General features: G+C 48.0%; 2 protein-coding genes across 6 annotated transcripts in view; one reads left to right on the plus strand and one right to left on the minus strand.

The window, feature by feature from the left end:
- Positions 1-9,716, plus strand: part of B3gntl1 (UDP-GlcNAc:betaGal beta-1,3-N-acetylglucosaminyltransferase like 1) — a 53,925-nt gene extending 44,209 nt beyond the window's left edge. Inside the window, exons 9-14 of one of the 5 annotated variants that reach the window (XR_003713966.1) lie at positions 1,565-1,700; positions 1,818-1,886; positions 2,331-2,405; positions 3,340-3,558; positions 6,085-6,178; positions 7,999-8,012. Coding sequence is in view for 4 of the 5 variants with exons in the window: in XM_028787876.1 (XP_028643709.1) it covers positions 1,565-1,700; positions 1,818-1,886; positions 2,331-2,405; positions 3,340-3,471 (412 nt within the window). In the remaining variant the exon portion in view is untranslated. Of the gene's footprint in view, positions 1-1,564; positions 1,701-1,817; positions 1,887-2,330; positions 2,406-3,339; positions 3,810-6,084; positions 6,179-7,995 lie in introns of those variants that run through there. The other 4 variants (XM_028787878.1, XM_028787877.1, XM_028787880.1 and 1 more) reach the window with 4 other exon arrangements.
- Tbcd (tubulin folding cofactor D) overlaps positions 8,702-13,184 on the minus strand; it is a 167,658-nt gene continuing 163,175 nt past the window's right edge. Inside the window, exons 38-39 of the mRNA XM_028787874.1 lie at positions 12,281-12,365; positions 8,702-8,961 (exon numbers count right to left, since the gene is read on the minus strand). Coding sequence (XP_028643707.1) covers positions 8,944-8,961; positions 12,281-12,365 — 103 coding nt within the window. The 3' untranslated portion in view covers positions 8,702-8,943. The remainder of the gene's footprint in view (positions 8,962-12,280; positions 12,366-13,184) is intronic.

Genomic DNA, 13,184 nt, shown 5'->3' on the forward strand with positions numbered 1-13,184 from the left:
TGCCTGCTGGTGCACCATAGGGTCTGAGCAGCCCATGCCTGGATTTCTCACACACTCACTTTGTGGAGAACCCTCACCCACACTTAGCCAGAACAGACGCCTCAAAAGACAAGCCTTGCCTTTTTGCTTTTGACTCTACCTTGCTGCCTCCTGTCTGGTCCTCATCATGGTTTGCTGAGGGATAGAAATCAGAAGGGCCTTTCTTGGCTTATGACATTGGTGAAATATCTGCTCCTTGCATGAGTCCTTTGTTGTGAGATCAAGGTTCTCACTCTTAGGGTCTTTCCTTTCCTTGGATGATAGTAAGGCTGCAATGAGGTATATGGTATGGAGTTGAAGTATGTCTTGTTTGTGACTTTCTCGTTGAAGGGGGGGTACTACAGCCATAGACAGGACTGGCTGGGGTCCATAATTAAATGCTACTCACTTAATGTGGTTCCCCAGAACCCCTAGGGAATCCCCTACCAAAATCACTGACTGAGCTCACCACAACCCTAATTAGAATGTTTAACTTGGGAGGTCTCAGGAAAGTGCTGAACAGGAAAACATGCTCTGATGTAGGTAGTGACACAAGAGGTACAACCCCGAATACAAGGGCGGTTCCACCCAAAGGACCAGGAGGTTAGGGTCTGAGCAGAGAGATAGGGTGGAAGGCCTGGCCCTGAGATTAGGGCCAGCAGTTAAGTAGAGCTCAGGGGTCCTGAGAAGAAACAAGCCCTGGAGATCTGCCTGCTGCCTGGGAGCAGCTCTGTGTTCAGAAAAGGACATCTTTGGGATTGTCTGAGGGAAGGGACAGCCTGAGGCAGCAAGTTTACTTCCTAATGTGAACAAGACATTTACCCAGACCTTTCTTCTGAATATTGACTAAGCTGGGAAATCAGACCTGTATTGTTGGGTCTCCTACAACTCCCTTTTCACTTTCTAACTCAAAAGGACTAGTTCCACATCTAGAATTTGGGCTCTGTCAGTGAAGTGCTTGCTGCAGAAACACGAGGACCTAAGTTCAATTCCCAGCATCTACATAAAAAGCTAGAAATGAATGGCAACACATGCCTGTAATCCTAGCACCAAGAAGGACAACAGGAGGATTCCTGGAGCGTGTCAGCTAGCTATAGCTAGTCTTGCTGAAGTGGTGAGCTCAAGCTCAACCCTGCCTCAAAAACAGGTGAAGAATGATAGAGATGCATGATTCCACCCATTGGCTTTGCATGAACCCTCACACATGTGGACACAGCTGCTGGACACTGGAGCTATGTGCTAGAATTGGCAGCTATGGAGAGAGGTACCATCTATCATGTCTGCATCCCACCTTGAAAGCAGGAACAGTATGGGTGGCCCAAAGTTTCCCAGAGGCCATTGTTTTACATGGTGGTTCATGGTGACCTTTTGCTATGAGAGGTGGCAAATGAACAGAGCCAGATCTCCCTTGGCTATGGTTTAGATTTGGTGTGCTCCCAGCCCTAAACAGGGGATGACACTCACGTAGGTCCTCAGGGCTAACCGGTGAGGTGGCACTGGAGCCCATACACCTGTCCACTTTAGCTTCCCTCTGTATTGGCTACAGGATGACCATCTGGACTCACCGTGTCCACTTCCTAGAGGAACAAGTCCTACCTCACTGGAAGTCCTTCACCATCTGGAATGCAGGCAAACAGGGGCGCAAGTTATACCGCAGCCTGACTGCAGCCAGCCGGCACAAGGTAGCAGCACCCTTTCCTCCTTATCCCTTTGGGCACTATTCTGCCTCCCCCAATGCTGTCATATCTTTATTCTGCAGCCCCCACCCCATCTAACTGCTGGCCCGTGTTCACCCCCAGGTGGTGGCCTTCTGCGACGTTGACGAGAACAAGATCAGAAAGGGCTTCTATTGCCATGAGGATTCACAGGTGTGTAGCCCTGCTGCAGAGCGCCAAAGCCCCTTACAGGAAGGGGCTTCCATACCATGCCAGCTTTCCAAAGCCCCTTACAGAGAAGGGGCTTCCATACCATGCCAGCTTTCCCTTATACTCACTTGGGCTCTGCCCAAGAGATGTAGCCCTCAGCTCCCAAGAGTCTCCATGATCCCTTAGGACTCTGCCCCTGTCCTTGGGGAAATGGCTACATATTCCTTCACTCAGGGTCTCAATGTTGCCCTACCAATGTTGTGGCTATCAGGTGGCTGGGGCTGCCAGAACCTGGAGTACAACCACCTGTCCTATCCCAATTGGCCCAAGACTCCCATCTGCTACTTGGTCACCAGCTACTGTGAGCAGAGGCTGTGGCTAGCACAGGTCTCAAGGAGTTCTTCTGCATGAAGCCCTAGTGACTCATGGCTGGCACCATCTCTGTAGGAAAAACCTAAGCCAAAGGTCCCCATCCTGCATTTCCAAGCTGCCCAGTCGCCCTTCGTCATCTGCGTGAAGCTGGTGAGTATTGGCTATGGCTGCAGGGCTCCTGGGTATCAGCTGTCCCACTCTGGTCATATGAGCAAAACCAAGGACAAGACCTGACCATGGGCACTAGGACATAACCCACTACCTATACCCTTACGGTAAATCAAATCTTACCTTGTGGCCATGAGGACACCCCGAACTAGGTATGGGGTCACAGCTGCTGCTCTGTGGGCTGGATGCAGTTGGGGAGTGGCCTGTGGGTACTAGGGACAGGGTGGTGGTGAGGTGGGCACACCTGGTAACACCCTTTTAAAGCTGTTTTCATTCTTTCCTTTAAATACCGAAAGCCATTGTTCTGAGCCCAGCCACCATGTTCAAGGTGCCGTGGTTCCTGCTACTCGAAGGACAGCCTTGACTACATATAATAATAGCTTGGTGGTGACCAGTAGGGCCACAGGACCCTCCTTTGGTTCATCTGGTTTCTCCGCTTTTGATCTTGTGAGCATAGGTACCAAGCATTCTGTTTCTGTGCAAACTGAGGTTATTTGTGGTCAGTGCAAAAAAGAATCTCACAGTCTCCAACAGTTGTGCCAAGCTGAAAATGGCCAGACAGCAAGCTTGCTGGAACTAAGGCTAGACTTTCTTTATCTGCTCAGGACACTGTTCCTTGGTAGGTCAAACTTACGACAGAGATTCCCTCAGGAGACTTGGCTCTTTGGATATTATTCCCAGAACTCTCTAATGTGGTGACATTAACTGATTTTACGATGGCAGTATAATGTCCTACATAGGAATTTCTCCCCTGTAAGAAACCTCAAGTTCATTAACAGACAGCATCCATCTCAGGTCATCTGGAAGGGATGGATATTGGCCTATGGAGGGCCAGTGTGTCTTGCCCGTGTGACCTGCTACAGGTCACTGACCATGTGGAATCCTGCTGGTCAGTAGCCCTATTTCCTGTCCACAGTTCTTCCTCACTGTAGTAAAAGGGCCTGTCTTTGCACTAAGAACCTCCTGGGTACATCCTGCAGCAGAGCTAAGCAGACCTTGTACATCAGTCACTCCTGTCAAACTGCATCTGCTCACCACTGGCCTCTGAAACCTGCAGGGGTCGTCGTCATTCCTCCCACCCACCATTCTGCTCAAGCTTTGGGTCCAGGACAGTCTTATTTCTAAAGATCTCACTGTAAGTTGCGTATGATTTGCTTGACACCTTTTGTTCGTGAGTAGTTTTTCTCGAAGTCCTAATGGGAATTTTCAGATATCTACCAGGTGAGAGGGCATGGCCATCTTGAATATTAGCAGCCCCAGGACAAGGAGCCACCAGTTCCAAAGACAGCTGTGCCACCCTCTCTGTTACCAGTGAGGGATATGGTGGGCCCTCGGCAAAGGCAGCTCAGCCTCCGGTTGCAGCTCTCCACCACAGTTCTTGGGTCATGGAGGGGATAGTAGGTGGTGAGCCATGCTGTTGAGATGCTGGAAGGCACAGGTCAGACTTCAGCCTGTGTTTCAACCCATGGCTTCCAGTCTGTGACAGCTCATTTCAGGTCATGGCAGGGTTAGGCCTGGGTTCTAGCACCTCAGAAACTGAGATGTGTGTCTGTGTCCCCTATAGAGAGATGTCATACAGCAGCAGATGACCAACAGCCACATCTGGGGACAGTCAGGAACAGCATTAAGCTGAGACACTATGGGAGTAGAAGCCCCCTCCTTAGCGCTGTACCTTTGCCAAGTGTCTTCTAGCAGGCCTACCTGTGATGTGCTGTGTATTTTGAATATCCTTCTGTTTGTGTATGTGTGTTCGTATGTGCTGATGGAGAAGCTCTGTCCCTCTTAGTGCTTCATCATCAAGAGAGGTTCTCTCACTGAGCCAGGAACTTCCTGGTTCATCAAGACTAGCAGGCCAGCCAGCCCAAGGGGTCCTTGCTTTCTGACTCCTCCTCCTGGGACTGCAGGTGTATCCTGCCACACCTAGCCTTTACAGTGGTGCTAGAGAATGAACGGAAGTCCTCGTGTATGTGCGTGCAGCAAGCACCTTCCTGAAGCCACCTCTAGCTCCAGAGTTTTAATGTATAAATTTGATGATATTTTTACCATTTAGAATAACTTACACCGTTTGACTTTTCTCCTAGTGAAAGTTTGATTTGTCCTGAGATGGCTATTCTTGATCCTGATACTTTACAGAGCACTGTCTACATCTGTATCTAGGACTTTTGCTTCTTAACTGTATCTGTGATACAATGAGAGGTTACTTTGGTAGAAAGATTAACTGGGCATCCCAAGTTTTCTTTTTTGTACATCTGATTGTCTCAGCCTCAAATATTAGGCAGCCCGTTCTCCTAGTAGGGAATTCGCTGGCTAAGATGGTCATTTCTGCTCCCAGGTCTCTTTCTACCAACTACCCATTCACATTCCAGTACCTTAACACAGAGGGAAGCTACTCTTCCTTATTCCAGAATTTTTCTTATTTAAATAAACTACTGTACTGTGACCCATGATACACAGAAAAGATGTCTGAACACAGGCAAGCACTGGCCTGCAGGTCATATTTAGTCCTCCACCTGTTTTTCATGAGTGGCTTTTACAGAGCAGAGTTACAACATCCTTAAGATGCTGTTCCAAGGAGATGTGCATACTGCTCAGCTATGCAGTGTGCCCAGACTCAGGAGATGCAGCTCACAGCATGATGGATTCAGCTGGCAGGACGCCTTGGCATTAGCACAGCACCGTGTGCACACAGAACTGTCTGCTTGCCACTTGTGTATGGATTCCCAACTTTTTGTTCTTATGTCTGGTTCTTCGCAGCACCTATATATAACCGTCCACTGTGTAGACTATTGGATCTTGCTGGTGTGTCTGGACCCCCGCTTGTGGGAGTTATCTCTAGCCCTCCGTGGTCACTCATGCTGCTGCAAGCTCCCGTTTCTCTAGTTTATCCCGGAAGAGAGGTAGAAGTCAGGTTGAATGTCCCAAAGACCACCTATGTGGACAGATGGACTGTTTCTGCCCTTTTGGAGAGCTTTCTGGCTGTGGTTGTGGGAGTCTCTGACCTCTCCTGGCCCAAGCCTGAATGTCAGGAAAGGAGAGGTGAGGGAAAAGAGGAAGGGAAGCAGGTACGGCCACTGTGGACATTTCTGATTTTCCAGACAGAATGTTTTTCACTTCCTGTTTTTAACCACTGGTACCAGTGGGACAAGGTAGAATCAGGGTCACAGCCTCACTTAGAGGCCTCTTGTGTTGGTCAAAGGACAGATATCTGACTTAAGAGGAACAGAGTAGTTCCTCCCACATCCTGCCCGATTGACCCAGACTCCCATCTGCCAATAGTGGGCTGTTCTTCAGCAAGATAATGGGCTTTGCTCCCATCTAGGACTGGGGGATGACAGGTAAGAGGAATCAGAGGGTGGGCACTTGGCAGATATTGAATACACAGAGTTCCTTGAATAGACAGAAGGAAAGGTGAATCATCCCCGGCCAACACCAGGTGGCAAAGTACCTTTAAGCCCCTCACTGTTGTTGGTCACCAACAGACTACGTAACAGCAGCACTGGCTATTGCCTTCAATGGCCTCTGGTTCCCTTCAGGCCCCTTCCCTAATCTGTAGAGGATCAGAAGTCCATCGTGAGCCACCTAACAGATAAAGTAGGCCTAATCCCAGCCCCTGACCTGAGTCTTTGCAAGCCTGACTGAGCTGGATCTTCTCTCACCAAAGGACCTCACAGGGGGCAAGTTCGAAGACAACCTGAAGTCACTGCACTTGCAGGAAGGCCGGGACTTCGTTCACTTCAGCTGAGGCTGCCACCTAGGTGGGTGCACACTGTGATACCTGTAGGCTCTGAGCCTTGTCTGTTCTGCCTCCCTTTCACCCAGACAGCTCTTAGTCTCTGCTTCTGCCATTGTCTCCCCTCACGTTGACTGTAGTAATTTTCACCTGAAGCCTTCCAAGCATCACTTTAGGCAAATTTCCTGTATCTGGTAACTTTGACCAGCTATCTGGTGACGGCTTCTTCTTTTTCTTTTTTTTCTGCAGGAGCCTGCAGAAAGTTCTGGGTTCTAGAAATGGCTATTAAGCTAAGCTTGTCTTCACTCTGAACCTATCAGCACTAGCTACCTTCCTCATTGCTGTGACCAAATACAAACAATACCTCATGGTTTGAGGGTCCTTCATGGTGGGGAGGGCATGACCGTGGGAGTTGTTCCCAGCTGGGGATCCTCACCTTCTCATATTTTAGTGGAACAGGAAGTAGAGAGGGGCCAGAAGCCAAGGGTGAGACTCAAGACCTCACGCCGTGTCCTCCAGTGACCCACTTCTTCACGATAGGTCCTGATACGAAAAGGTGCCAACAACTGGGACAAAATGTTCAAACATGAGCCTCTCAGAGGCATCTCACATTAAAATAAATAAGCCCTTAACTTTATACATCTAACTTCTCAATTTAAGTGATCTTTTTGATCAAGATCTTGATTGATCCTAGGCCTTGATCTTCTTGAGTTATGTTGTTTATTGACACGGGGTGTTACTTTGTAGTCCAGGCTGGTCTTGAACTCAGCCCTCCTGTCTCCTCCTCCTGAATGATGGGCAACAGGTGTGTGCCGCCTGGCTTAAACTTGTTATTATATTCAGATACATCTACGGTTCTGAGCTCTTAACAACTTCCTGCTCAAGAGACCCTGGGCGCCCCTTCTCCAGCATCGTGCCTTCCCCAATCTTGCATGTCAGATCTCCAGTCCTATTGCTTTGCTTTTGGAAATTGTTCTTCTGTATTGTTTCTGGAATTACTGGCAGAGTTGGTTCTTGGTGATGGGCTGCTCTCCCTGTTTGTGAACATCGGCTTCATCCTCATAGAGGCTGTATTTTCCTGTCTTGCAATTACCTGGGCTTTTCAACATAGGAGTCTGGGGACTCACTGGATGTCTTCTTTTGAAGACCCAGCAAGAGCCACTGCTCCTTCCTGTGAGACAGTTTTTCCATCCACTAATTGTGAAGACACAGCTCTCTAAGGTCCTGGTTTTATCAGGTCTCTTGTGGCCTTTTATCTACTCCACCCTACTACCAATACTTCATGGCTAGGCTTAGGGACCTGGCCTTGGGCACACTGCCCTAGCTACTTTGTTCCTGCTCTTAATTCATAGGGTTCACAGGAGGCCAAGTAAACACTCTTGTGTGGACACACACCTATTTGGCCTCCTGCCCAAACATGCCCACTGGAGAGCTTTCCTGACTCCTCTGTGACCTAGACACTCACAAGCCACCCTGCTATTTGCTAAGTCTAACATACCACTCAGCATTATTGCCCTGATGGACCATTCTGCCCACACCAGTTGTCATGATACCTGAAGAGGAGGACTCCCTCCAAGTATCTCAGTAGAAACCCTTCCTGCTGAGGTCTTAGCAGATCACCAGGCATCCAGTGGGGACAGTTGCCTATGGTGGGATCTGCATGCAGCGGTGGCTAGCCAGGAACAAAATCCTTTACCTCAACCATTAAATCTCACTGAAAGGGGCATTACTCTGCTAGAGTGTCATCAGTAGGTCTGTTGGAAACCAGTTGTTCTCCATGTCTTAAAATGTTTGGCATTGTGTTTTAAAATAATACTAAAAATAGTTAATTCTGTTTCCCAGCAGACATGACAAAGCCCATCTCACACATGGCCTCGTCAGCTGATCTCAGCCAGGTTTCCTTCTGCTCACAACAGAACATTCTGAGTCTCGGAAAGAGGCCTGCGAGACTGGAATGACGTATGATTCAAGGCTCCAGAAGTCCCTGCCACCAGGGCAGCACAACAGACTTGCAGACCCAGGCCTGGAAAGGGGCCTGATACAGGCGCAGCCTGTGTGCCTTCAAGTCTGGCTCCGTGAGATGCAGGCTATTGAACTGAGAGAGCACATACTGCCACAGGCCTTGGCTTGAGGCCCTGGCCACTTCACTATGAGCAGTTCTCTTGAGTTCTGTCTCAGCCACATGTCCATCCTCAACAGCTTAATGAGCATCAGGCCTGAGACACAGAGAGGCAGAAGAGGCAGGCAGGCCCTGGGACAGGAGGTACAAAGGATCCAGGCTTTGGGACCAGAGTTGTCCTCCACATTCCCACAGGGACGCTGGGTTTGATGATCTCTGGCTCAGACCATTGTAGTATTGTTGGTGACGTGGCAGGCTGAGCATGTGAGGAGAGCTGTCTGTCACTGCATCTGCCCAGCACGTCAAACTCTACGCCAGGGTGTGAAACATCCATCACGCTACACAAATCACACAGCACTGAAGGGGAGCCCATAGTAGGTCTTCCAGCTCATTTTGCACAGACATCCCAGAGATAGGCAGAGGCTGGGCTGTGTGATACATGATTTAATGAACAGCACATCTGTGTGACAGCAAAAGTATGGGCAGTCCAGGCCACCAGAGCACAGCATGCATGAGGAACCACTGATCTCTGTGGATGGCCTCCCAATCCATCTAGCAGAGGTGCTACCTTTCTCAGAAGTTTTCTCAGAAGTCTGTGGCACCAAGTTTCCATGATGGTAAAGCTTGTTGTGGAGCCTCAGGGCAAGACATCCCAGCTAGGTAGACAAGGCTCAGCTTCCCGGAACAGGCTGTAAAGATACATGGTGACATCAGACTGGTTGTCACCCCACCCTCTGAGATACGGCTAAAGCTTGCCATGTACCAGAATCCTGGCAGCTTAAATTGTGTAGTAATAGCTCTGTGGCCTTGTCAGAGCACATTAGTAAACTGTTCACATATGTTTACACTTTTCTAACAATGTAAAGAGTGGAGTTAAATTCAAGTTCACCCTGCATAAGGGACCAAGACTACACCATGTCCCATCTGTTGTCACTCCTAGGGCCACTTGGGCAACCAGGCCACACCTGCATATCTCATGATGGCTCGTCCTGGGAAGACTTGAGCACACAGACCCAGTATAATGCACACAAGAAAGGGAAAAACAAAACCTCTCTCAACATGTCATGGACATGACAGGCTCAGACACAAAGCTGACTCAAAGCAATAAGTAAGGAAAGAAGCTGACCAGCGAGACCATGCCGCCTAAATACCAAGACCTTGGGGTTAGAACAAACCAGTTTCAGACAGGGCTCTGCAGCTGGAGGTCAAGGCCAGGGATAATGTAATGTGTCAAGAAAGAGTGCTGGCCCCAGGGTGACTGGGGACAGAATGGAGGAGCTGTGAAACAAGTTAACAGGGTAGGAAATGAAATCCAGATAAGGGAAAAGAAACATTAAACAGGAAGGTCAAATAGGAAACAAAGATGATGGATGTAAACTTGCCTGTAATTATACAGTAAACATGAATTCATGAAATGCTAATTAATAAAGATTTTAAAATGATATTAAGGCACAGTCTTGACTGTAACATTCATAGACATGAAAGTGTGACAGGAACCAGATGTCACCACACTAACAGCAAAAGAGATGTCAAGAGTAGTAATGCAGCTTCAAAATGCACCCCCCTCCAAGTTTAAACATAATTAAAGGACTTTTGAGACAAATACAAAACATTAATTCCTCAGCAGATGGAGGGAGTAAAATGATGAAAATATGTACTAATGGGTCTCACTCAATACAGAGAGTTTCACAACTGAAAAAAGTTGTTTCTTAGACCTCCGTCCTGAAACTGGAGAGAAAGCATGTGAGACACAACCTAGCAAAGTCCACCAAAGGCTTACATGTACCTGTGTAAGCTGGAGATTATCTGTCAAGGGGGTTCCCAAGGTTTACCTCATGAGGTCTGAAAAACATCCACTCATACCCAGCAAGAAGAAAAGACTCACCCCTGTCAGGCACACCAGAACCAGGTCTACTAGCTCCTGGGTCAGATGGGCCAGGCCCAGCCCAAAGTTGGAGACCAGCTGGCTGATTAGAATGTTCCTCTCTCCCCACTCAGTGGCAGTCCTCCATGCTGCTGGGCTCCTGAAGGACTCAAGTTCTCTAAGAGCAGGAAGCCCAAGGTCAAGGGTGGAAACAAGTGGAAAGACCCTTAGGCCTGTACCACAGCCAACTTCTCACAGCTCTTCCAGGAAGAAAAGCAAGTCCACACACTACTGTCCATTTGATCTACTTGTTAATAAAGATATGTATATGCTAAGACAAGCACGACTCAGACAGCCTCTGACATGGAAATGGATTTATCAAGCTAAGCTCACCAGGAAGGTGAGCTACAGCGAGCATACAGGAGCTACTAGGTAGCTGTGGTGGTTTAAATGAGAATGGCCCTCACAGACTCATGTGTGAACACCCCATCCCTAGCTGGTAGAACTGTTTGGGAAGGATTTGGAAGTGTGGTTTTGAGGTTTCAAATGATTCCATTTCCAGTGAGCTCTGCTTCCTGTTTATGGACCAAGATGTGAGCTCTCAGCTGTTCCCATTGCCATATATTTGCTTTGTCATGGTGCTTTGTCACAGCAGTCAAAAATAACTATAACCCAGTAAGGGTGTAGGAAGGGGCTCAGGAACAAGCTAAGAAAGTCATTAAACTAGCACATGAACTTTCTAAGCAGAGATGCAAGTGGTACATGAACTGGGGACCAATCACAAAGACAGCATCTCCATCTATAGGACTCATAAGTGACCTTCCAAGGGGCTATGTCAGGGCCTAGTGTCAATCAAGGACCTTAGCTCCCTTTAGCCCCAACATAGTCCCAGGCCAACCTGGCTGGTAGTATAAACTGACAAACTAGTTCTAAGAGTTTAGACCAAGGATCAAAAACACAGACAGTCTTGGACAGAATCAAACTGGAGAACAGACATGGTAAGCACCGTGAAATTGACACCTCTTCCATCATACAGTTTATATTGACTTACAGATTGATAGTTTGTATTGATTTACAGACTGATAGTTTGTATTGGCTTACAGATTGATAATATGATCCAGCGTATAAAAGAGACTCCAAAGTGCAGTCGCTTGACAGTGGTGGTGACAAGACCCTGAATCATCTGTAGAGTGGGGCTAGCTGACACAGGAAGCATAAAGTGGCCGTCTCTTCACACAATAGTTTGTCCCAAGTAAACTGAATTTCTCTATGAAATGTCGGTACACAGAGCTTTCAGAAACAGCAGGCTGAATGCCTGCATGGTTTTATGGCAATTCAACACAAGCTAGAGTCATTTGGGAAAAAGAACTCTCAATTGAGAAATATATGTATAAGCTTAAGCTATAGGCAAGCTTGTCAGATATTTTCTTAATTAATGATTGATGAGGAAAAGACCAACCCATTGTGGGTGGAGCCACCCTCAGCTGGCAGTCCTGGGTACAAAACACTCTATAACCTTAGAGTAGACCACGACACAAAGGGGTTAAAATCATTAAGCTCGGAGCATATTTCTAGGATGAAAAGTCAATATGTAGAATTTTTTAAGATCCCCCATAGACAGACTGACCCATAGAACACAGGAAGAGAGCCCAGGACACAACAGATTACAGCTTTCAAGACAACTTAAAATGCAACCCCAGGACAAGGGTCCTCAGAAACATTAAACACACCAAGGCCAAGATAGGTGGAGAGGACAGGCCTTAGAACAGGCAGCCAAGAAGGCTGGGCCCCAGTGGGCAGGAGGGAAATGGGTAGGACAGGTGTCCTCAGAGAAACAGAGCCCCTACTAGGATGTACAGCCAGGGAACGGAGGAGGGAACTACAGCCTCCTTCCCAAATTCCTAGAAGACTGAAGCTGAGACAACTTGTGGCCTCTAACAATTAGATGACACTGTGCAGCCAGCACACTACTATACAGACACAGAACTTGCACACCCTGGCAACAGAAGCGGCTCTCCCAGTGGGTCTGGATAAAGTAATGGCAGCAATGAATGCTGACTGTGGGACCCAGTTTACTTTAGACCAGAACTCAGAACAACAGGCAACACAGGTGCCATGTGTCCTCAGAATACTAAAAGTATTACCTTTGGAACCAGCTGGGGTCTGGGCACGCCAAGGAGGTCACACAGGTGATTCCGCTGTTCCCTCACAACTGGAAGCTCTGCGTCCCTATGGAGGAAAACATTTGAGTCCCTGTGCCACATGGTTCAGTTCCCCCACCCCATGAGATCTGGTGGTGTTGGAGAAAAACCCTGCCCCCCAAAGTAGACACCAGGAGAACCTACCTCTTTCACAGGACTAAGCCACACCCCATTCTAGGGACAAAACGCTGCCTCAAGCCAAGAGGGCTTCTGGAGCACTTTATTAGATTTCAGCTGTTGACTGCTTTCATTGGAATAATATGTAATGCTGTTAAGTACTAAGCATGTTTTTCTCTGTATGTAAAATTAGTTTAAAAAAAAAAAAAAAGCTTCTCTGAAAAGCAGGTGGTGTGCTCCGGTAGAGGAGCAGAATTCCTAGCACCCATGTAGGGTAGCTCAGAACTACCTGCAACCCCAGCTCCAGGGGAATTGCACACCCTTTTCTGGCATCTCTAGGTAACTGCACAAACGTGCACACAAGCCCTGACAAACAGCCACACATGCATACATATTATTAAAGATTCCTGGCTGTCCTTACTTAAGATGAGTTTATTAGAAAGTTGGAAGCAATGTCCACCGTCCTGAGGTTTGACCACTGTCTCCTCAGAAGTTGAGCTCAGACTGACAGCAAAGATCTTGAAGTGCACTCTGGCCTTCCAGATCCCACAGCTCTTATCTAGGCAGGAAGGCCACATAGTAGCATGAGTTCCCTACGGAGGTCACTGTTCTGAGGGGCATGCATGAAAATATCACAAACCATGACTTGCTGAAGCAACCTGGCCAATCCCAACAGACCTGCCAGTATCTAAGGTCAGCAATCCCTCTCTCCATCAGTCTGAGGAGACAG

Source organism: Grammomys surdaster, unplaced genomic scaffold, assembly GCF_004785775.1.
Source record: "Grammomys surdaster isolate TR1022 unplaced genomic scaffold, NIH_TR_1.0 125688, whole genome shotgun sequence".
NCBI classification, from domain to species: Eukaryota; Metazoa; Chordata; class Mammalia; order Rodentia; family Muridae; genus Grammomys; species Grammomys surdaster.